The 25,838-nt window shown below is 36.7% G+C and overlaps 1 protein-coding gene across 1 annotated transcript in view; it reads left to right on the top strand.

Annotated features, from left to right (window-relative positions):
- The window catches only part of MEIS1 (Meis homeobox 1), a 136,262-nt gene that overhangs the window by 87,039 nt on the left and 23,385 nt on the right, over nucleotides 1–25,838 (top strand). Inside the window, exon 9 of the mRNA XM_065402245.1 lies at nucleotides 19,804–19,880. Coding sequence (XP_065258317.1) covers nucleotides 19,804–19,880 — 77 coding nt within the window. The remainder of the gene's footprint in view (nucleotides 1–19,803; nucleotides 19,881–25,838) is intronic.

Here is a 25,838-nt window from a genome sequence, read left to right as displayed (position 1 = left end):
TAAGGTTTTGATGAGCTAGATTTTTTTATTAGATTTATTGTCCTTTACATAAAATTGGTATAATACAATGGTCCTTAGAGTTTAGCAGCCAAATTCTGCCCCGAGTTATACCCTGTAAAAACCCCTTTGCAGTTGATGGGGCTACATGGAGTGTAAATCAGGGCATAATTTGGCCCTACCAGTGCTGTAGCAGGCAGTCATGTGTTACATAGGAGAGATGTTTTAAGCTCTATTAATTGTAGGACAGAGCAACAGGGAGGGGATTTGCAGGATACTAACCACTCTAGGTTATTAACAAAACATTTGTGATATTGGCCAATAAGACACATGCATCCACTGTTGCAATTTTTACATTGTTGATATTAGTTTAAATTATATGTTTGAATAGATTATAAGGCTCTGTGCTTCTGATTTTCAGAAGTGCAAATTGCTTGCTGTAGAAACACACAAGGACTTCAGAGGGTTAAAGGATAGAACGGTGCCATTAAAAATACAGCTTGCCAATGAGCTATTTTGTGAGAATGGTATAAATATGAGATACACTTGTCTGGCTCATTTGCAAGCATTCTTTTTGACTTCTTTCACACAACTGGTGTTTTTGTGTTTAATTTAACAAGAAATGAGTAGTAAATGAAAGCTGCTGCCTGAAATCCCACTGTGAGCGTGTTTTGCACTTGGCTCCCCAGTGAAAAGGCAATTTGTGAAATTATGTGATAGAGTAATTAGATGAAGCCAGGGCTTCTGATTGTTGCCATACTTATGAGGCGAAGGTTTGCTGGGGGAAAAAAAACGGATTATTACCCTGGCAAGTTGGCTCAAAGCTTCTTCATTTATTTGTAAACAGAATATTTAGTGACCGCATAGGAAGTAGCTGTAATCACCAGCTCGTAAAGAAACCACAGCAGAGCTTTTGGATTTTTACAGAGTGCTCATGTAAAATTTAAGCTGGGAGGCAGAATCCCTGTTAATGTAATTAGGATCTAATTTACCACCCTTTGCACACAGATGTAATAATGTCTAGATATTTATTCTATCTTTAAGCACATTACATATACCTCAGTGTAGCAGCTATTGAACAGAAACAGGTGTGAGCACTTTTCAGATTCATTTTTACACTGTAAACACACAGCGATTGAAGGGGTAATATTTACCAAAAAATGAGGGGAAAGAATGTCTGCAAATGAGGCAGTAATGGACAGTTGCCCTTTATGTACTGATGGATTTCTCAATGGTTAAGTAAATTAAAGCAAATGCTAGAAAAATCAATAGGCTTGCAGAGTCTTGGTTGTGCCTCATAGACTTCAGGACAGAATGACAGATGTGGTGCATATGACCCATTTAAGTATTAATGCTTGGGAAATTGCCTCTGCGTGCAAGGTTATAGGCCTAGAAATATTGTTCTATTAAATTACAGACAATAATATTTTTAAGTATATGTGGAATTTTTGTTTCAGTTTAGTTGTTCTTATATGTTACATTTGTCCTGGAAGATTAGTTGCTTAGTTGCTTCTATGGTATGCTACATCTGTTTTGAAAATTCACTGCATGAACATTTTTTTATAAACCTGCAATTGAAAAGCAAGTGTGTTGCACACTGAAGGGATATAGTGAATGTGTTAACCAATAAATATCACATGTAAGTGAGTCTGAATTAAGAATAATTAAAAGATGGCTTTCCACATGTCTGAAGAGTTTATGCAGTACATGAAACAAAGACATTAAATCAGATTATTCTGTATGACTCTAAACACAAAACAAGATATGAATTGAAATATATGCTAAAAAGGGCAAAAGAAGTTAATCGCGGAGGGCTATAGCTTGCTCACCTTAATCATGTGAGTACTCTCATTGATATCAGTGGGGTTATTTAGTAAGGTGAGCAGGAACTGATCCTGAGTGGGAATCTTCTAAACAGAGATGCAGTTCAGATAGAGTGACTAGGTAGAATACCTCTAAATGTGAGTGTATTGTTGTCAAAGACTTTTGTTACTTCTGGAATGACTTCTAAGTATGACAGCAGGGAAGTAGACAAAGTTAACTGTCCTGCTTGTGCAGTCTCGTGGAAGAATAATGTAAAACTGTGGTGGCACCACTGATGCAATGGTGAAGACAGAACAGAATGTTTAGGGGGAGATCCATTGACAGCCTTACATACAATACCAATTATCCTGTGTTCCTCCCAAATCTCTTTGTCCGTGCAAGTAGCAGTGTATAAAATTTTGTATACAGATATAATATAAATATTAAATACAGTTTTAGATCATCACAATATGTTGCATGCCTATTGTTAACATTCTTCCAAAGAAAATTAACAGTTAAATTCCCATTGTATACTGATTCAGAATCCAAATGCTACTTCATTCCAGTGGCACTTAGTGTATTTATCAATTTCCATTCCCCCCAGACCTCCTCCACATGTCTGTTCTTTGCAGCATCTTTCATATTTCAAATATTTGTTAGTTTTATTTTCTACTTCCATTTTCCAAAAATGTGAGAGCTTGACTGAGAGTGACACAAAATGTTTTCATTGGGTCTAACAACTGCACACCGCTAACAGTAGCTCCTGTAAAATGATGACATTGCAGAAGGACAGATTATTACTTTTGGGCCTGTTGAAAATGTATTTGCGTATTCAGGATGGATGAGAGAATAGTCCTGAAGGCTGTCAGGCCCAAGCTGTGTAATATGGAGCTGGTGACAGAACCTTGTCATTTGCCCACATCTAGCTTCATTGCTATGGTGACAATATGCAGTGATGAAAGTTATCATTAAGGTTCGGACAGCATGCTCTATGGTTACTATAGCCGCCAGCCTCTTTGCTGTAGCATATTCGAGCTGATAGCCCTTGGTGTCAGAATAGCACCAAATCTCTAATGACAGAAACTATGCACAGATTTTGGATACGTGGTGCAATTGCTTCTAGCACAGTTGCCAACCTTGGCAACTTTTTGTGTCAGTGACAGAAAATTGCCTGTATTTTCTTAGTTATTTTTATAAACCTCATTAGTCTCAGCAATTGATTTTCTTGATTTATTTTGTATGTGACAAATGAAATAATATATTTGTGAGAAGTCCATTTTTATGTGCTCACATTTCTATTCCTGTGTTGCGTGAAGGTAAAGATCTGAGCATTTTCATTTTGTTGTAGATACAGCAAACATATCAATCCGTGTTTACTTGATAACGGCTTTTTAAAAATACATGTTTGACGGGGGGCCTCCTGAACTAGGTCATTTGTTTTTGTCCTGACCATTAAAGATCAAAGGTCACTGGGACTCTAGAAGCCATTAGTCAGTGACTGTTCTTTGCTGGATCCCTAGGTTGTCAACTCACTAGTCACCCATGGCAACCTGGGCAAGACATGCTGTCAGTGACTTGGCAGGGAGCCTGCTTTACTTCCAGATTGCACAGATAAGAAGTGGAGCAACTGCTCTCCGAATTGCTATAAAAATATGCTGACATAAAATCTACATTTGAAATACAGTATGTGCATTTCCATGCAGATCTTTGTTATAAAAGTCATGGGACATTTGAGACAAGATTAGAAAGAGATACATTGGCTTTATAGCAATCATTTTGTGCTATTCCTCTTAAGTCCTTGCATTTTACATTTGCAAATTTATTTTTAGTTTAGTAGCAAATGGCACTTCAGAAAGAACAGAGTTGACTAAAATGTTCTTCCACACTGCCAGTACAAAAGTTCACTTTTTTTAAACTTCTGGTATTACATTATTTCATTTGAACAGATTGATTTTTTTCCCCTTCTGAAGTTAAAGTACATTTGGCAGTAATAAGTTTATACATATTAGGAACCATGGGTAAAAGACATAGCTGCTGAGTCAATTCACTCAGCTTACTTCCCCCATTGAGCCCTAATGTGTCCCAATCCCCACCCCTTTCAGAGAAAACATCATCAATTATGAGGCTGACAGGAGCCTGGGACTCAGTGCAAGTTGCTCCTTGGGGTTATTCATCTTGGACCAAAAAAACCTGGCACTCAGCAACATTCATCACTTCCACCTACATAAAGTAACTGAGTCAACAGTGGGGTGAATTATCAAAGGAAAAAGGGGGAAAATATTTTGAATACATCGGAGGCAAGTTAGTTTGGCCTCGAATAACAGGAGAAATTGAGTCATAAACTAATTTGCTATTTATAAACTTTAAAATGTAATTTGATATTACTGCTGAATGTGTAGATTAAATCATCCTTTGGCTACAGGGGTTATGGTATTTTTCCTTATGTCCTTACGTTAAGTGCTTTGTATTATTGCACTAATGCTGCTGAGATAGTTGCTGCGTTCCTCTGTAGAGGTGTGCTTTCACTGTTGTGTGGATTGATTCCTGTCAACAGTGTGTGTGTGTGTGTGTGTGTGTGTGTGTGTCCACTGAGGGGATGCCATATAAGTGATTCTTTATAGTATGTAAAGCACCTTTATGGTGAATGGCAGTACTGTATATAAACTTAAGATACTATTATAATTTAATTCAGTGGGATCATATGATAAATATGTTTATTACAAGGAGTTTTGAATAACCTTTGATAGAAAATATTTCCAAGTGCTATCTTCACTGTATATTAAATTGATACAGCGAACTCTTTAGGCCAAAGTCTCCAGTAATTTATATTTACAAATTAAATTGTTCCTTATTACAAAAAACCCTGATATTTCAACTTGTACAGTTGCTTACATTGCAAATTTGACCATACTTCACTTGCCGTAGAAATATAATAGAGCCCTGACGAGAAAGGAGTAGTTATATTATTTTATTAACCATACCACCTGGGTTCTTTAAATCTGTATTGTGGCTAGATGGTTGTCTAAATAAACATAGATTATGTAGAGGACTCTTTATCTTATAGCTGGCACTACTTATCACTGAACCTCCTCCTCCCTCCCTCTGATTGTTAGTTCTATAAGAAGATTTAGCAAGTATAACTTACAGCTGATAACTTTTGAATGTTAGTTCAAGGAAAATGTGCCAGAGTAACAAAAAATCTTACAAACTGTGCTACAGCCTATTAGAATAAAAAATGCTGTGCCATAACACTGATTTAGAGGAAGAGACATTTGCCAAGGTCTTTACTCTGGGAGCTGGATGTGAATTTGGTCTAGACTAAAGTGATCAATAATTTTAATATTTGAACAGCAGTAAGAGATGTCAGGTGGAATGAACCTGTGTATATTTCTTAAATCATCCCTCTGCTGGAGGTCTTATTTTTAACTTTCTTTAACTACCGCTTCCCATAATGTTTCTCTTGGACAGATTGCTTTAGCTCTACTGTTTGGAGTTGAATTGATCTTGACACAGCACTAGAAGATGCTGTTATTGTCACTTTTGTTTGATGGTAAATGATATACACCTGAGCATAGGAAATAAAAAGACACTGCAAAATAATCAACAGCTTATAGTCCTACATAAAAACCAAGTGGCTCTGTGTAGTAGTGAAATCAAAATATGAGCTGTTTGAAGCATGCTTATTGAGCTTGCAAGAACTACTTACATGCAAACATGCTAAGAGGGTAATAAAGGTCTTTGGGGTCCTTCAAACATGAATTCCCCCCCAAAAAGAAAAGAAAAGTCCCCCATTCAATACCGCAAGGCAATGTCATCACAATGTTGGAAAGTCGACTCACAGCTACTGGGTTATTGCGGGCATTTCTGCCCTTGTCGTTTGGATTACCACAGTGCCACGCGTGCAGTTACACAATGCATAAAGGCGAGGGTTATTTCTAGGACAGATAATTGAACATTAATACTCGTTGACATTGTCGTAGGAATGATATGTCAACCTGACAGGGCCTATGTGCTTACATCTGCTGATTGGCTGCAGACGAAGGGGATGTTTGTCAGATCAGACCCGGGGCCTCACTGCAGTGGAGCCAAGGATGATACAGCCATTAATCAGGAGCTGCCATCTTGGGCGGAGATACCTTCTATAAAACATTTATTGTGTATGTTTTTGGTTTTTATTTTTTTGGCCTGATTTTACAAGAAGTGTATTTTTTTTATTGTTTGTTGTACAACAAACCAAACAATAAACAACTTTAATGTTACACACACATTTCTGAGAAGTATATGAACCATTTTTAATATTTAAAAAAAGTGAATAGATAGACGTTACTCAGAATGGTACAAATCTAAGATCAAGTTTAGATAAGGTGTTTCTGATTTACCATTAGGAAATAACTCTCATAAAAATGTAAATAATAATAATACCTAGCTCTTATATAGTGCTTTTCATCAGTAGATCTCAAGTGGGATTAACATTCTTGCAATTTTCTGTTGCCAACAAAACTTTCTAGACAGTTTGTTACAGATAAAGCAAGTGTATTGCAATCATACTCTTGTCTCCCCAAAATCACGTGAACAGTGTCTTTCAGTACATTTATTATAAATCTTTAGGGAGCTAATGCCTTTGTCACAGTATTTCTATGGCCACACTTTACTGAAGATGTAACCATTCAGAGAAATGAGAAGAAGATGAAAAACAATTACAGAGCCTCTGACACTACAGCCAGGACCGCATTCTTAAAATAGGGGTAAACAACTATTTTGTTATTTCTCATGCAGTTTTGCCCTGCATAAAATGTTATAAAGTGGGGCCCCTGAGAACATCCATTATCCCATTTTGGTTAACATCACAGATTTTAAAAATCCCAGTTGCACTGAAGCCATGAAATAAAGCTTTCATCTGTAAAGATCTAGTGTCTCTTTGTTATTAAAATAAATGAAGCCATTAAACAAAATATATGCATATAATAGTCAAGTTCATCATTTGGTATAATCAAAATGATAGAATTTTACATTATTTTAATTGGAACAGTCATCTTAGAAAGGTTCATGTATGCAACAAGATCAAATGTACCTGGTCTCCCTGTTACTTTATGACTTGTTAATAGTGACTTTTTTTTTTTTTTTTTTTGGTTTGGTCTTTAGCTACTTTCATTCAGGTCTTTGTAAATGAAAGTGGAGTGCTGGTCAAGAGAGGAAAAAAGGCATGCAAGTTTTGCAAGCTTAGTATTGACAAAATAAATTAATGTGTTGTTATCTTCCTGAATTATTAATGGATATCATATCATAAATGTGCTGAAAGCTACATTACATCTAAATGTTTCTGTTTGAAAATTCATTGATTGTCTATTTAATGGTGGTACTTACCTAGGCATCCAAATGTGGTTTGTTGTTGGTGTGTCTGGCCCCTGACTGAAAACCATTCAAGACAGGGTCTTGTAGATTGTATCCTTTGGTACTGGGGTTATCCAGTTTCCCCCTCCCAATCCTCTTTAGATGGCTATAAATGTGACACATTTTCTCTTACTGGGAGGGTAGAAAAGGGGCCTCCACTGAGATCATTGCCAATGCATTTCCATGGATCAGTCGGCATCAGATGCTCATTTAGGCCCTGATCTGGCAAAGACTTAAGGAGATATTTAACTTTACGTACTATGGGTGGAATCCACCAGGCCCCATTTAATTGATGAGAATGATGCTACTGACTGCCATAGGGCCAGGATTTCACCCTACCAATAGTTCCATTGACTTCACTGTAACTGTTCAGTGTGCAAATTCTGCCACCCTTAGTCACAGTAAGCACCTCGCTCCACAAGCAGTCTCACTGAAATCTAAAGTACTACACAGTGTTAGTAAGGGCAGGAGGGTTTGGCCCATAAAGAGTCATTGAAATCCATTTGAAGTCAGTAGGAGTTTTTCCATTGACTTCAGCAGGAAATGGATTGGTTCTTTAGAGGGGGCTCCAAAGAGTCCAAGCATGTCCCCAGCCCAGAGGAATAAGATCCCATAAACCCTTTTCAAGTCTGAGCCTTTCATACAATTAATGTTCTTAATAAATCATATGGATCAATACATTGTGGTCTAGTGAACAAACACATATGCTGCTAATTTAAGGATGGAACTAGAAATGTGGGGAGGAAGAGAACCAAAGGTTTCCTCCAACCCTTGTTTTGTCTCAGTAGATCTAGGTAGGAATATTATTACTCTGTAAAAGCATATCCATTTTACATTTAAATTCATTAATATTCTCCGCTAGGTTCCTTTGATAATTAGGATAAACAATTAACTAGAGCACTTTTTCCTTTTAAGAGTTGTAAATCTATCTCTCTCCTAGTAAATGTAAGTTACGAAATTAGCCAGCCCTGATCAAAAACTTCACACAGTTCTGCACCCTGAATCAGTCAGAGATTTCACACCATAAATTTGTGTAGATAAATTCTCTAGTCAGAAAGCAGAATTGCTTAGTTAAGTTTACAGTTTAAACTTGACTGTATTAGTCACATATGCAATATTACTAAACTTAAACCCTTTTAACAGAAGAAAACTTATTAGCTAGGGTATGAAGAATGCAATTCATGAGAGAATCTAGTGGTAAAGGTAAAAATACTGGCGAATGAACTATCAGATGTAAAAGCTGAACTGTAGGTGTATAAGAAGAGAGAACCTTTAAATAGCTTGCCCTGTATCGGAATGTGAACAGTTTCATGAAAAACAGCTCTAGTACAGGTAAATTGCATTTGAATTTCAACTTCAGATCTGTATACCTCCTATTTGGCAGATGTTGAATTGATAATGCCTCTATGTTAAAGAATTCTGATTGTTTCTTATGCTACCTTCACAGCTTATGAAAATACAAGTAGACCTACCTAATGAATATTAATAAGAATGATATCTAGATAGCCTATAAGCTCCTAGATCTTTGGAACTTGAATGGAGTAGTCATAGAATTGATGTGGCTTTTGGTTCCTTGGAATTTACATACTTTTTCAGAATAAACTTCTCCATAATGTTTTTATATTGTCATTTAATAGCTGATTTTTGGCAACAACTGCTGCTTCTCTCTCTCCATCCACAGTAAGAAATATTTATATATAAAATATTTCTTACTGTGGCTAAAATATATTAAGACATTTTAAAAGAAGGGACGAAAAGCTTAGGTGAAAAGAGAAACCGCTTCATCTTCATTAAGGTCGGTCCCTTTTAATTTATTTACAGCCACGTGATCGCTGTATCAACAGCAAAGAAAAAAGCATGTGATGGGTTTTCTTTTTTTGATGTGTGTTTGTCTGTCTGTCTAACAAAACAATGTATAAAGCAGCTGCAGTGGTTAGCAAGAAAATGAGAATGACACTGTTGAATTCTGATATCCATATGTCCTGTGTTGCTTTAAAGTAAATTCCATGCAAGTGTATTAGATGCAGTTTTACTTAATATTTTCATAGATTTTTAAGGCCAGAAGGGATCATTAGATCATCTAGTCTGACCTCAAACACTAAAATATTATTGTGGGATGCAATATTGTCAAGTGGTTAGAGTAGGGCAATTGAGAATCTAGTGCCTCAGTCCTGCAGTCGGATGCACATGGGCCCAAACGGGAGGTCCTGTTTAAGTCAATGAAGCATCACACAGGACCTGATTCCACTTGCACAGGTCGGGGATTTGTGTTCTATTCGAGGCTTTGCCTTTGACTTACTATGTGACCTCGGGAAAGATTCTCAGTCTCTCTGTGCCTCAGTTTATTTCTGTGTAAAATGCATGGTGTTGTCAGTTCTTGTGACTTTTTCCCCAAGTCTCATGATGTTTGGTGTTTTTCCTCAAGCCCCAGTTCCTGAAGTCAGGTGATTACATGAGAATTTCATTTCTCATTTAAAAGAAAAAGTAAGTTCTTAGAAAAGATTGAAAATGTGAACCCTAATAGCTCAAAATCCTGAAGGTAAATAAAAAGAATCTGAAGTCTATTATTTTTAAAGTGTTTTCATGATCTGGGGGGCCTGATTCATGTTTTTTTGAATGGTTGGAGTGGATAGAGTAATATACTCCTCTCAGAGAAGTGCTGTTTATGAGGATCGATTCATTGTTTGCAAAGCACAAGGCAAAAGATGAATTTGTATAAGTAAAAACGATCATTGTTATTGTGTGGGTCTGTTGAAATTAATTTCACAACTGAAATATCTCAAATGGAAATCATTTGTACACAGACGTTGCTGGAAAATCATAAGGGGTCACATTTAGTTTACAATTACAAACAAGATGCACTTTTTGTTTCTAAAACTGTTTAAAAAAATACTTGGAAACAAGAGCATTCTAAATCCATGCAGTGGATTTTGTAAAAAGCATCCCTGCCTCCCCCTTAGCATGACAAAAAGGCTAAAAAAAATTAGCCTGATATAAAGAAAAAAGTCATTAAAATGCAGTTCTTTCAATTATATACCATTATTTGTCATCTTTATTGCTTTTCTATAGTTTTCATTGCATCTTTAATGGTATGCCTGGTCAGAAAAGGTGAGATGGAATGTGAACACACTTGGCTGCTGAAGCCGCTGTTAGTGCCTACTATCTGTGCTTGAATCCCTTTCCCTGTAGATTTTAATGTCCCCACAGACTGCTGGCAGCCTGCTTCCAGCTGTGGCAGGCATGATGCAGTGAATTGCTTTTGAATGTTCTTTACTCAAATAGGCAGTAATTACAAGCTTAAAGAGGTTTAGTGGTCCAGTAAACTACATAATCACCCCTGAATTAGCCTGGGCTCATCAGTTGCAGTCCAGCAAGCTCAAGTCTGCTGTTTGTATGCACTCTCTATCACATAGCAACCTGAGCAGCAGGTGTGGAACAGCAAGAATCCCCCATAAACACAACTGTCTACTGGGGACAATGATCTCTAATGAGATGAGGCTACACCATCACTGTAATTTAAGTGGGAAAATTAACGCCAGAGAATGTGTACCAGTTCCAAGAGTCTTTAGTTATATTGGGAACAGTCCTGTTTCTCTAGGTTTTTCTGGATCTTTAAATGCATCTTTCTTTTATGAAGAACACATTGTGTTTTTTGCTCATAAGTTGTGTGTACTTTATTCTTTTACAAGGATATGTTGTGAATATTTAATGGTGGACAGGGCATCTGTTCAAGGACTTTTGATGCCAACAAAGAAACATTTCAAAATAGCAGCTTTATTTTTCATTTCCTTCCATGGTACTTTTTCTAATGAAAATTTGTAAATGTAAAACCTCTTTATGTTGGCATTTTAGATGGTCAGCTGTGTGTGTGCATTTGTAAATCTGTTTGTAAAACCTTTTGGTTGCTATGCAAGAGAAGGCAGATGAGTTTGAGAGAATATTTTCAAACTGTTCAGTTGTTATGCTGTGTACTATGAAGTGTGTTATCTCTTTAAGACAATTGTGCTACTTTCTGAGGGGGAACTCCTAGGTAAGGGAACTTGTTGAATAGAACACACCCCCTTAGTGTTCTTTCACTGTAATCTTGTGACCCAATAAGGTGTGCCTAGGAGCTTGTTATCCACAGTATAAGGAGACAGGCTTTGAAATACAGAACACAGCAAGACAAAGACAGAAAGAAGAGAACACAAATAGAGGTTTGGCAAAAACTTCTTGTGATTACCACCTCTATTGCTATCATTTACCAGAGACTGTGGACTATTTCCAAGCCTACCTGTTATAAAGTCATTTAATGCAGATAAGGACAGTGAATTATTACTGAGAATAGGCTGCTGGTTAGGAGATATTTACCTGAATTAATCTGCTTCAGACTCACCCTACAAAACAACAGAAGACTTTTATGGAGTTTGGTTCTTCTGTGTACTACTTATTTATATAACATTCACGGAAACATTCTGTTAGAGCTGTGGATTTTTCCTCCTTGATAGGAGCTTTTAACTTGGAAGAAGGTTGGGGCAGACAGCAGATTTTTATGAGCACTGTTCAAAGATGGATTTAACCTTTTGAGATCTGTGACTAGCCTTCTGATGTGAAGTTGGATTAATTAAAAAGCTTGCTTTTAAGTATGTGAATTTTAGTTATAATTGGATTGGAAGTTAGGTAATGCCTTTACTCTGTTATTTCAATGTAGCTCATGTAATATTTCATTGCTGTTTGTACTATTAAGATCATGTCACTTATTTTAAGGATGCACCTTTTCGTAATAATTACTTTGTCCTAAGCTATTCATCTTCAAATGCAGTTGCTTTTGTACAGTATTGATATATAAAAAAAACAACCAAACACCCTGGACTTCAGAAAGGGAAAGTCCGTCACCCCAATATAATATCATGTAGACTAAGCTAACAAAATAGCAAGGAATTACTTTTGTAATGAATTAACAAAATATATTGTAATATATATAATCAAACCCTTTCCAATCAAGCTGATGCCTACTGTGTACAGAATGTGAAAATACAGCCTGAAGCACAGGTTGGCTTTTACTGTATTAGTGCTTCCCGTTCACATTTCTGACATTTTGTACTCACTCAGATTTTTTTTATGGAAGTGGATGAAACTGTTTGAAATAAAGTTGACAGTCCCCTTGTCCTTTCCCAGCAAAAATTAATTTGTAACAGTACGTTATACAGTGCTAATGAAACACTTAACTATGTTTCGACTTAGTAGTCGCATGCAATCTGCATTTCGTGCAGGATCGGAGGTCGAAGTGGGATCTGGAGAATAGAAGGCTCCTCTCTATTCCTGCCTCACTCACAGATCCACTCTTCTGCTGACTTTTGGTTCCCCTTTCCCCATCCCTTCTGGCTCATACAGAACCACAGGATTTAACTAGGAGTAATGTGTAAAAGGTAAAAGGAGCATTTACCTCCCTGAGTCTGCACTCATTTGTGTTGGTGTAGAGTGGGGACTTCTCTCTGAAGTCAATGAAGTTAAACTAGTGTGAGCAAGAATTAGGTTCACACCTCAAAACCGTAAGCTCTATTAGATTGACTAAGAGAAGTGAAGGAAGGTCCATGACTTGGGATATTTAAACCTGAACTGGACAACATAGTGGGTCATGTGCTGTAGGGACGGAACAATGTTGTAGTTGCAGGGGGATGTATTAGATCAGTGGTTCTCAAACTTTTGTACTGGTGATCCCTTTCACATACCAAGCTTCTGAGTGCGACCCCCCTTATAAGTGAAAAACACTTTTTAAAATATATTTAACACCATTATAAATGCTGGAGGCAAAGCGGGGTTTGGGGTGGAGGCTGATAGCTCGCGACCCCCCATGTAATCACCTCACGACCCCCTGAGGGGCCCCAACCCCCAGTTTGAGAACCCCTGGATTAGATGATCTATTAGGCTTTTCCATCTCTGGCTCCTATAATATCCTGTGTAGGGGATGAGCTGAACTCCCCCCCCCACACACACACACACCTCTCTTCTCCCTCCCCGCCCTTAATGAATGCTTACATTCTGCATAAATTGATGGGGCACACCAGAAAAGTATTGGCAGAATGCCCCAAGCCATACCATATCTCTCCTTGAATGCTGGAGAGGAGATTCATGTTTGTGTATGCCAAAACAGGTTCATAGACAGCTCTTGCAAGAAATTATCTACAAAGGAGAAATGGAAAGAGAGACTCATAGAACAAGGAGGGCACTTTTTCTCAGGAAAACACAACTTGTCCACCGAATAGTATAGTTCTGACCCCCCCCCCCCGCCCCCCGATGCTTCCTCAAACAAAACTAGGTCTCTTTTTTGATGCTCAGATACTTTATATAGTGTATTTTCCTTACTAAGGGCCAGATTCTGGATACCTTTACTCACCTTGAATGGTACCTTACTCCTTGAGTGGTTCCCACTGGAATCAATAGGACCTTTTGTGGAGTACATTGCTATTCAGAATCTGTCCCTTAGGAATTCTCTGATGTAGTAGAAGCCAAACTGCAGAGTATCACTTTACATTGTAAAAGCACTGCAGTTACTTCAGATATTACATGTTTTTATGTTTTGATTTTGCATTTACAGTTAACTTTTCAATAACTATCAGTGCAGGAATTTAATAACAATAATGTTATTAAAATCACATTGAGAAGTGGCTAGCTTGTTAAGCTATAGTGTGTGTGTGTGTGTGTGTATATATATATATATAATATGTATATGTATGTGTGTATATATATATATATATATATATGTGTGTGTGTATGTATATGTATATGTGTATAATTTTAAAGGATGACTAGGTCTGCTTTGTGTATTTAATACGAATATATCCTTCTATTATGTTTACTCACTACATGTGTTTTATGTACTGAAAATACAATAAATGAGTTTTAAATAACAAATCAAACAGACAATACAGTAGCATTGTACAGCTGATTTACAGGGCTAAACTATGTAACTGATTGTGCAAAAGTTATAAAAGGTTTTCCTTTGTATCCTTGTGGATGTATTTAGAATAAAGTGATTGCTGTGAAATGTTTAGCTTTTCCTTAGATGTGCAACTCATTCCCATGTGACAAACAAGATCTAGTTTTCAGCTTTTCAGTTGATTTTCATAGCTGCACACCTCAACTTGGCAACTTCTTAGAGCCACTACTGAATAGGGCTTATCTACAAACTAATTCATCCAGACTGAAAAATGAGCAAACTGTGTCTAAATGCATTCTATTTATTGTTCAATCTAAATACACTGGTGAGAATTAAGAAAGCAGGTTGAAATCTTGTGACTTTACTGTTAGTGTTCCAAACGCTTTTGGCTACTTTGCTAGTGCAGACACCCTAGTTATTCTTTTGATTCCACTATGTGTGAGGATACAGAACTCAACTACTATAAATTCAAGCTATGTTCTTAGACTACACCATGCACTGCTTTTGTAATGCAAATAGCAGGCACAAAGTGTCTCTTTGATAATGTGCAGTCAGGAGACAAAAAAGCATTCACTGAAACAGTAAAACTAATTCATAAAGCTGAAATACAATAAGGAAGCATTATGGATTTTTTTTAAATGTATCATAGATCAATTTAATTGTGAACAATGTAAACAATTCACGTGTACAACATATAACCCCTCCCCCACACAATATCAAATTCTTTTACAGTGAAAAAGTTTTGATTAAACAAGATTTAAAGTTAACTATAAAACTGATTTGTAATTTGTCAGTATTATCCAGATCACCTACTTATTCTGTTTATTAATTGAACAGCTAGGTTTAGACCCGTAATATAGCTGAGCAAGAATCTTTAAAATAAGACTATATATAAATTCAAAAACATTTCATTAGAACATTTTATAGCATAATACAGGAATGTAATGGTTAATATAGTGAAAGTCCATGTGGTAGACTTTTTTTGAGGGGGGAGTTTTTTGGGGGGAGTAAGTATCTCTCCATCACATACCAGAGTTTAGCTCAAGGTCATCTTCTGTAAATGCATTAAACTTAGCTGTGGAGGAGGCAGAGGACTGGAGGAAAAGGATAAAAGAACTTCTGAAATTGTTCTCCCAACATATTCAGCCAAGCAACAGAACATGCTTTGATAAGGGTTATTATATTGGACAGTTGCCATAACTCCTCATATTAGATCAGTTCTTCCTGTGCCTATTCCCATACCTTTTAAAGTATAACATATAACATTTTGCTTGAAAATTGCTTCTATCTCTGTGCTTTGTTACAGCTGTTTTGCAGTTTGGGTATAGAGGCAGTTCTATGTCACAAGAAATTACTAATCTGGGGTTTGAGAAGGGACAGCTTAGCCTTCCATTATCTCAGCAGCAAGCTCTGTACAGGATTATTTTCCATTTTTCTGCAACCATTACAATGTGCTGTTATAGTGGGCAAAGCAATGAGGGAGGGAATGTTATTGATACTTGGTTACCAGGGCAGATAAGATAAAGTGTATCACTGTCCTGGCATCCACATTTGCAGTCAGTAGTGGAAAATTTGATGAAAGGAGTACATTTGGACAAGGAGTATCATTAAGATATGGGTCTGGACACTTTCCATCTGTATTTACTGTAGAGTTTCTCTTTACCTATTGACTGTAGTCAAAGAATAAAGAAGACTTATTGATTGTTTGGTTAAACAAGTTCTCTGCTGCATTTTAAAAACAAAACAACAACACGTTCTATCAAGAATGCTACTCTCTAAGTACAGTTTTATTAAACTGTTCACAGAAAACATAATGGAAAATTACATTTTTCTCTGTCAGTTTCATTGCTTTGTTACTGCTAAAATGACTGCTCTGACTTAAATTCTGTAAGTTATTTTTACCTTTTCAAATGTTCCTCAACTGTTTATATTGCCCTGGGTAGATTCCCTAGGGTTAAATTTTCATTTGCATGCAGGCTCAGATGGGATTATTAAGCAATCACTTCTGTACTAAGTCATTATTACAAGTAATACCACAGAGCCGCAAAAACACATTAATAGTGTCAAACAATCCACATTTCAGTACTAGGTTTATAGTAAGGAACAAGTGGTAGGTTTCAGATAGGCCAAATGTTGCGCTGTAACACTGCTGCAACCCATTGAATAGAAAAAAGTAGAATTTGGCCCCATTATTTTACAGTAATGCCTTAGTCCTTATTTGTGTAAGCCTGGCTTCTTCTGAACTTCTGTTTCCCTACTAGCTACCTATTTTCATAGATTCCAAGACCAGAAGGGACCAATGTGATTATCTTGTTTGACCTTCTGCATAACACAGACCATCGAACTTTCCCAAAATAATTCTTAGAGCGTATCTCTTGGAAGCACCCTTTTCCTCCAGCCTCCACAGGAAAGCTAGTCTGCAATCTCCCAATATACATGTGTTGGATTGATTCTAGCCTTACCCTACATAATCACTGTTTTATAGCTTTCATTCATTCTTGAGGTGTTAATGTAGATCAAATGGAAAACACTCCAGAAAGAACATTTCAGCTACTGCACTGCCCTATATATGGTCCCAATCGTTAATTCTTATTGTAAGATCTAAAGGTAATTTTGTTTGCTCTCCTAATGCGTTGCAGCTCTCCCAGTGGTCCTAGCATTCCTTTCTCAAATTCACATCTTGATCAATTGTTTGCAAATAATTAAGCTTTTAAGAGATAATGGTATGAGGCTAATGTACATAACAAAGTAAAGGTCTCAAGTCACTGTTTATTGAACAGTGGTCCAATTTGCTTTGATATCCCAAAGTGATCTTAGTGTTAGGTATATTTGCCAACGGGAATCAGTGCTACATTTATAAGTGACTTTTTTAAAGAGTGTCTTTCTCCCTTTTAAACAAAATTAATAAAGGAGCACTCTCATGGAAACCATCTATTACTGCTACATATGTGAAAAGAGTATTAATAGCAGTAGTACAGAATGAATTTCCTTATTTCTTCATAAAATGGCAGTTCTGAGGGTTTTCCCCTTTATCTCTGTTGCAATGTGATGTCTGCCATTGCCTGTAGCATATGCCTTACTAGCCCGGTGGGTGGGAATGCAACAAGGCTTTGAAAGTTTTTATAGCAACCTAGCCTGTGGCATGTTGATTAGTTGTCAAGTCATTTTTTTTAAGCCTATAAAGGCACAACTCACAGTATCCACAAATAGCTTATATAATAAGGATGCACAGTGTTCAAGATATTTTAAGCATATTGAGTCTCCGTATAAAAAGCCTACCTCATTGTGAACTTCTGGCTGAGAGGGATTAGCCACATCAAGTCATGGCTTTCATGTGATTATAACAATTATAGATTTTTCATGAAATTCAAAGTTTATGCTACATTAAGCCAATAACTAGACTATGGAAAAAATCAGATGACCTTAAACATACCATGATTTAAGGAATTTTGTTTTGATACACTTAAAGCAATTATTTATACAGTGGCTGTATTATTCTGATGACTAATTTTATCCGGTCTTGACTATTTGGAAAAAAATCCAGAACAACTGAAAATTGCTAAATGGAGACAGAGTTCTCAATTCCAGTAGCTAGAGGCTATCGAGTAATTATTGCTTGCTACATAAAATTAGACACAGTTTGTTCAATTACTTAAACTCAGATCACATGCAAGGTGACAAAGCAAAATAAGAAAATAAACCATATCCTTTTATGATAGTAAAGTTAAAATGAGAAGTAAAACTAAAATGAAAGTCTACAAATCTTCATAGTAAGGTTTTGAAGAGAATACTGAGGCTATTTCAAGCTGAATGGTCAGGTTCTTCTAATGGACTAAGATCAAGTTGATGGACATAACTAAAATACAACAGTTTGCTGCGTAGTATATAAGTACAAACATGTTTCTGAAAATAAAGCACAAATGAATTGCAGTGGCAATTACATTGACTCTAAACTTAAATGGCATTGATACTGTGACCATAGAGCATAAAAGAACTGAAAGGTGGCTAGCAAACTCAGCAAGGAGTGGCTATCAGCACATTTAACAAATAATATAATTCAAAATAGTTTCTATGAATGTTCTTTCAATGGTTGTGTCATGTTTATGCCCATAAAAGTATACTTGTCATTAATGGAAATGTAGCTCAGATATAATTAGGAGTATGGAGCTGCCCTGGAAGCATTTTCAAAAGGCAAAAATATATTGGTATTGGAAAGTATTTAAGATATATTCAGTCTACATATAATACTCCACCACTGATGGGTAAAAGTCATGTTAATCATTTTTCTGTGTCATAGGCATATTCTGTTAGTGTTAGAGTCCACTGCAATGTGCTTTCTGTTCTGTTGGACAAACTGACAAGAGAAAACAAATTGAATTATGAAAGTCCATAGTTTGTAAGATGAGGTAATTCAGTAATGTCAATTAGTATAACATAGCTATTAGAGTTCCGGTTATGTGGTTCAGAGTAGTATGTAAAAAGTGTTCAATAGGTATCCTAGAAGTAAGATAGTTGGATTTTGAGTTATAAATTCCTATATTTTTAAAAAGTTTTAGTTTACATCTTTTGTAATATTACATCTAATGGCAACGCCAAAGAACAGTGGAATGTTTTGTGGAAAAGTGGATGTGTGCATAATACAGTAAAGAATGTTGCAACTGTTAACGTGCTGTTTGGACATGTCAAATCTATTTTATCAAATAATTTTACTGGAATTTTAAAATAACTTTATCATGTAGTGGACCAGAAGTTAGTCCCAGGTACTCTGGCATTTAAATTTCAAGTTAGTGGTACTTTTACCTATAGTATAGGGCCAGAATAGATTACCCTAAAAGACATTTCTTCCTGAGAATTGCTGTATTTGTGCTTTTGGTTCATTTTCTTTAAGGACAATAATACTTTAACATCAAGGAAAACGACGTTGGCAAAGTTGTTTCTAAATTCAGACTTGGATGTGGTTTTTGCTTTTAACTTATTAAGTACTGGTAATTTGTATTCATGCATAAGTGAATTTTCTGAGAAAGCAATCAAGTTTTCACAAGAAATGTAACTTATGATTTAATTTTAATATTGTCTTCATTTAAACTAGTATTTATTTTCTGTCTCTCATGATTAGTGTAGCACAGCTATGTTAATGTCAGACAAAAATGTGCTGATCATTGACCTTATATTGGCCTATGTTCAAAATCCCAGCATTTGTTGCTGTCCAAGATGCTGATTTTATTTGCAAATTATTTTCAGGCACAGATAAGATTTCCCTTCATTAAATCAGACTCTAGTGGTATATATATAGATAGATAGATAGATAGATAGATAGATAGTGTGTGTGTGTGTGTGTGTGTGCGTGTGTTTTCTTTATTATTTGGTGAAATGCCGAAAAAGCCCTCAGTCACATGACTTTAATAATTCCCATAAGACGATCACAAAACTTTGTGATACTGCAACAAATATCTGCACTGAGTATCAAGGTACTGCCAGTATCCTAAGCAGCTATTTCTACACTTCACTAATCTTTATAATTGGCTTGTCTTTTACTGCCATTAATTAAATGATGTAGTAGCCCATTAATAATTACAAAAGAGTGACACACCTCAGCATTTTCACCTTTTTAAATAGACGTCAGACTTTATTATTAATTAAAAGTGAGTAAAACCATCATTTTAAATCTATATATTTATTTTGGTATGTTTTAGCACCCTTACCCTTCAGAAGAACAGAAAAAGCAGTTGGCACAAGACACAGGGCTCACTATACTTCAGGTGAACAATTGGTAAGTAATTTTATTTAGTGTTTACCCACAGCCAGTACTCTGACCACTAGCAACCTGCCTCTAATGATTGGCATTCTGCTGACACGCCCTCCAGTTGCCAGCTTTCCGTGGAAGTTTATTGATACAAATGTATGTAGCCTACAGAATGATTTCAGTTGTGGGAACTATAGTTTTAGTACTGCAGAAAACATATAGTATTTACTTTCCCATAGCTCTTTAAATAGTTACATTTCAGTTTATATGCATGTCTGTGTTTTTCCTGGATATAATTGTGTCTGCCCACCCATCCTTTAAGAAATCAATCACTTGAGACCCAGAAAATGTAAGTGAGATAGACACCACTCTGTACATTTTCTTCAGGCTGTATTGATTGAGTCCATCACCGTTTATATCAAATTATTATTTTTGACTAACAAAGTTATTTTGGGATCTTCTTAGTGTATTTGAGTTTTTTTAAAAAGAAAAAAGAAAGAAAGAAAGAAAAGAAAATCTTGAAACAAACTTTAAGGAAAATCTGCCTTTTCCCCACTGAAGTATTACAGGGGGGAAAATTGTGTGTTTAATTTATTAATTTAAAAGTAAGGATAGTTGGGACCCTTGATTTGTTATAACAGAGACAGCTTTAAAAAATAAAACCATTGCTGTATCTGAATCAGATGTTAAATTGCTTATTATTTGTGGCTGGGTTTCTGCACCAGCCAAAAGTATTCCAATTTAAGTACAAAATTGTGGCATCAAGACTATTTTTTAAAAGTATGATTTATTACCCTTTGTTACTGCAACAATACTGTTATTGAAATCCAGGTTTCATACAAAATAGCAGAACAAATGTCACATTTGAAGTGTATCAAAACCTAAAACCCTGTGAAACTAAGTATATCTAATTAATTGTTCTAATATTTTTGAATTAGTGTTTAAGATGGGAAACCTTATCCTCTTTGAAGTAATACCCAGGAATTGCCAACATAAGCTGCAAGCCTGCTGTGGGGAAGGGAGTCAGAAGTGCCAGTTTGCAGACAAAAGTTGTTCTCCCTCCCCCTTCATTCAATAAGTGTCAGAGATTAATATTACTGAAGCTCTGATTACATGGCCTAATCCATTTTAGTGAATAAATTTTGTCTTGATGTCCATTGCACCTACATTAACAAACCCTCCTTGGTGAGAGAGACTAGGAGCCTATCGGAGAGATTTCAGATATATTAAACCCCATTACAGAAAATGTAATTTCTGTCAATATAATCCCATGTATTCTTCAATTTAGTACTTTAGAGATAACAAGCTACTTACAATATATTTGCCTTTGGAGGATTAATTTACAAAGTGCACTATCTGTGAGACACAGGCAGACTCACATAAGCATAGCTTGTAAGGGTTATCAATTTCTGTGACCTCACAGCAGACCTGGGAGATCAGTTTTTTTTTTTTTTTTTTGCAGCCTTGTAAGACACTGATTAAAGGAAAATACAGAATACCTTATATACTGAAGTGTGCTCCCAGATACTTACTGTAAAAATAAAAAATAATGTTGTCCTAAAAATATCATCAGATATATTTTAATAGCAAATTCGGTTTCAGTATTTCAAATCATTAGGGGGGGAAAGTATCTTTATTTGTTATAGATTTATTACACCACCCTTTGTCCAATCAATATCTTAATTTGTATTATTGTCCTTAAGTTGAATGATAGGTGGTTTTGTCCATCTTAGGGGCCATGTAGATAACCAGGGCTCCTACTTAATGATAATGGCCTGAGTAAAAAGATTGTTGCATTGGAGAGGCTCTGGAAATGTGTAGCTATGTACAGTTGGTACGTCAACACATACCATCCCTTACTTCAAATCCTGCTCCTACAGGTGCATTTGCTTTCCTTTCCATCTTTCATATGCTAGCAAAAATATTCTGTGAGCATAGCTACCGTATGTATGCCATAGAGATATTGAAATGGTTCTTCCAAGGCTATATATTTGCCTTTGTTAGAAATCTCATGTTGGGTGAACCTTTGGAGGCTGAGACCATGAATGAAGGCCATGAACTATGAGGAGAAATATAAAAAGTCAGTCCTTTCAGTCAACAAGGGAAAGTATGAATGGAGGATCTGACTGAAGTATATGATTTTCTATGGACAAGTATGTCAGTTTAGGATGGCCTACAAAAAGTTTCAGGAGACAATGACCGCAGCATGCTTTTGAACTAACGTTAGTAGATTTTTATCCTGAGTGACGTTGTGGTCTCTCTTTGTACCCAACTTGCCCTATAATTGAAATTTTTGTTATTTTGTCACACATGTCTGTATAAGCTCCCTATGTGCAAGAAAAAAATTAATGCAGGTCAAAATACAGTCTAACTGAAGTCTCCTGGATTTAGGGCAGTCATACTGCAGGTGCCAGTTTGAGAATTCTCCCATGGAGTTACAATTAAATTGTGGTATTAATTCTTGAGACAATTTCCCCCAAAATGGTTCAAAACTGGAGAGCTGCTGAAGTGCATTTTTAAATTGTGTGTCCATGTTTGATTTCCCATTGATTTTTGAAAGGGCAGCAATGCCAAAATGCAGTACACAGGCTTTCAAAAAAGGCAGTTTCAAAAAATGGATGTTATGACTGAAAGTCTGAGAGAGCAGGCCATGGAAAGGACTACTTAAAACTACCTGTGGGATAAACACCGAACAGCTAATTTGAATGTTGGTGATACATGAAAATGTTTCCCAACATTTTTATTAATATATTTTTTTATAACAAGGTATGCCTGAGAACAAATTATTTTGCCTAAATTGTTTGCTGCAGGGAACAGCAAACAGATCATTTATGGTTTACTTTGCCTTTCTTCAGCTGGCTCGTAAGTCATTCAGCCACAACTTTCAAAAAAATTTTACCTTCCTTCTTAGATCCTTCCAAACTTGTTAACACACATGTACATTTTTGTATTAATGATGAGTCATTGTAAATCACTGTTGCAAAGATTAAATAAAATGCTGAAGGGCAGCCCGGGTGCAGATCAGTCATAAATTATTGGCAGCAACATAGCATGTGGGAATACATGAAATGTGCATGAAAAACATAAACTCATGTCTAGTAGTATGGTAGTTAGTCCAGAGTGGGAACGTTGGATTTTTCTGGATAGCATTATAACTTTGCCACAAAACAGTCAGGGAAGAGAAGGTTTGTTTTATGCAGTGTGAAAGCATTTGATCTATACCTTCTGTGATATTTTGATGCCTTTAAAATAAATGCTAGTTGTGTACTTTAATTTTCTTTGCAAACTCTTAATGAAAAGAGGATGATTTTTCACATGCGTTCAGAAATGTTGTTGTTCCTTCAATTGATGTACACAACTCCACTTGAAGTTAGAGGAGGTTGCATGCATGGATTGAAGGTATGAGATGTCCCACAAACCTTATCAGTGGCAGGACAGATATCTTAAAAATGCAGAAGTTTTGAACTGAAATACTTTTTATATTGGAATTGGCCAGGTAAGTGATTTTTATAAATAAAGATTTTGATTGTAAACCAAGCAGTGTTTGCATTTGGAACCATGTTTTGGAACTATTGGATATTTCTGTTGTGGAAAGAGTGACATGTCATTGTGTAGCAAAAAGCCTGTTGTAGGAACTACAGTGGCAGAGTTCAGTGTGTTAGTCTCAATCACCCATTCAAGTTATTCTCTTGTTAGTCATTTAACCCCTTAGTGGTTTAGGTTCAGAGCATGATAACATGAACTAGAAGAGGCACCGATCATTCCTGACAGTGTTGCATATATGGACATAGAGAGGATCTGACAGAGTAGAGGTTAATAAGGTGTTTTTCCCCTGTGATAAAAACTTCTGCTCTGTGATCGAAACATCCAGAAAGTGCAATACAATCACTTATTACTTCAGCAGAGAGCTAGTATAGGGTATATCAAACAATCTATACAGTTTCCTTGTTTAGTGCATCCCACCTGAATCTATCCCTGTTAAGAGCTAATATTAAATAATGACTAGTGGCACTTTTAGGAGGGAAAGCAATTCTCATCAAGTGCTACAGAAGTGTATTGGATATCAAGTGTGTGTGTAGTGTTTACACACACACACACACACACACACACACTCTCTCTCTCTCTCTCTCTCTCTCTCTCTCTCTCTCTCTCTAAAAGAATGGTAAGGCTGCAAAGTCAAACACTCAAAAGTTAGGAAATACCAAACTTAAGGTTGCCTGTGCAATCTTTATTTAGCCCTCATGTGCGTATCCATTACGAAACAGTCTAAAATAAATGATCACATACTATTTTTTCCACATTATCCCTGCCTCATTCAGTGCACAGGATGGATAGTACACACGGAATGAGCAGCTATTCACTTCTGTTTTATGCTCATTCAGTGCTTCATTTGCTTCATGCTATTCAAACCTTGCTTTGAAGACAGAATTATTAATTTCCTCATGGACTTTTCTATGGTGCTCATCACTCTAATTAATTAATGTTTGTGAAGCACTAAGATACTAATCTTCACACCACTTTGAGGTGAGGGGTGGTATTATCCACGTTTTACAGATGGAGGACAGAGGCTCAGAGAGATTAAGGTGAAAAATGTCCACTAATTTTGGGTACTCAATTTGAGACACCTATGGTCTGAATTTTCAGAAAACTGACAGTAGCACAGTCTAGCCTGTGCACTGAATGAGTTAGGGATCCCTGTGGAAAAAGAGAATGTGAGCATATAATTAAAGACTGTATCTTAATGCATGTGCACAAGAGGACCAAATTAAGGTTTCAGTCACAACTGGCATTTGGGTGCTTGACTTTGCAACATCAATTTTTTTAAAATGTAGATTTTTAGTATGTAATTTCTTAGGCTTTTTACAAAGTAATGAAAAAATAAAAAATCTGATCATCTGGAATAATACCATCACCCACATGGGTCATAAGCAGGGTTGGGAACTTTAGTCCACAGTTCAGCTCTCTCCTACTTGAGCTAAAGGAGTAAATGATAGCACTAGTATGTTGTCATCCTCTGGGTAGACCACTCACTAGAGAGAAGTGGGTTTGATAGTTGTTTTCTTACAGCAAAGGAATGTTGAGACTCAGGAATCTTGGTTCTGCAAGGGAATGTGCTTAGTGGTTGGAGACCCTGCTGTCCCTGTTCCCCTCCTCATTGACCCCTTATGTCCCCTCCAGCCTGTCCTTGGTCCTCATCTTAGTTCCTCATCTAGAAAGGATCCTTGTCCCAAGTCCAGCTCATGTTCTCTCTATATTCAAATCAGGCTGCTTTTTTCTTCCACGCTACTTGGGCACCAGCAGGAGACCACTGAGTGTATGTCTACACTGCAATTAAAAACCTGTGGCTGGCCCGTGCCAGCTAACTCGGGCTTGGGCTGAGGAGCTGTTTAATTGCTGTGTAGACATTTGGGCTCGGGCTGGAGCCCAGGCTCTCTGACCCTGTGAGGGGGGAGGATCCCAGGGCTCAGACTGCAGCCTGAGCTGGAACATCTACACCGCAATTAAACAACCCCGAGCCTCGTGAGCCTGAGTCAGCTGGCAGGGGCCAGCCATTGGGTGACTAATTGCAGTGTAGACATACCCTGAGAGCACCGGCGAGACGCTCTGCCTGTTCTCAGTTCCCAGTGAGACAGTAACCTGGAACAGCAATTTCAGAGGAAGTCCTGCACAACCCCAGAGTCTGGAGCATGCCCAGTACAGACAGAATATTTGGAGAATTTAGCTTCCAAATTCAAACAAGCTTCTACTGAGCATATGCGAATGGAGATTTTTCAAAAGTTTATAATTTGGCCAAATTTGGGCTTTTTTCCCCCCCACTGGGACAGCAAATGGCACATCCCTCACACCAGGACAATTCCCCTCTGCCAAATTTCAAGTTCCAAAGCATGGAGGAGCTAGAGCTTCTCAAGGAAGCAGCTGTAAGAATTTTTTTAACATGGGCACCACAAGGTATGTTTCCCCAATTGCATGGAAGGCAGTCCATAT

This window comes from Emys orbicularis, chromosome 3 (genome assembly GCF_028017835.1).
Source record: "Emys orbicularis isolate rEmyOrb1 chromosome 3, rEmyOrb1.hap1, whole genome shotgun sequence".
Classification (NCBI taxonomy): domain Eukaryota; kingdom Metazoa; phylum Chordata; order Testudines; family Emydidae; genus Emys; species Emys orbicularis.
The sequence above is the reverse complement of the archived record's forward strand: the minus strand, read 5'-3'. Positions and strand labels throughout refer to the sequence as shown.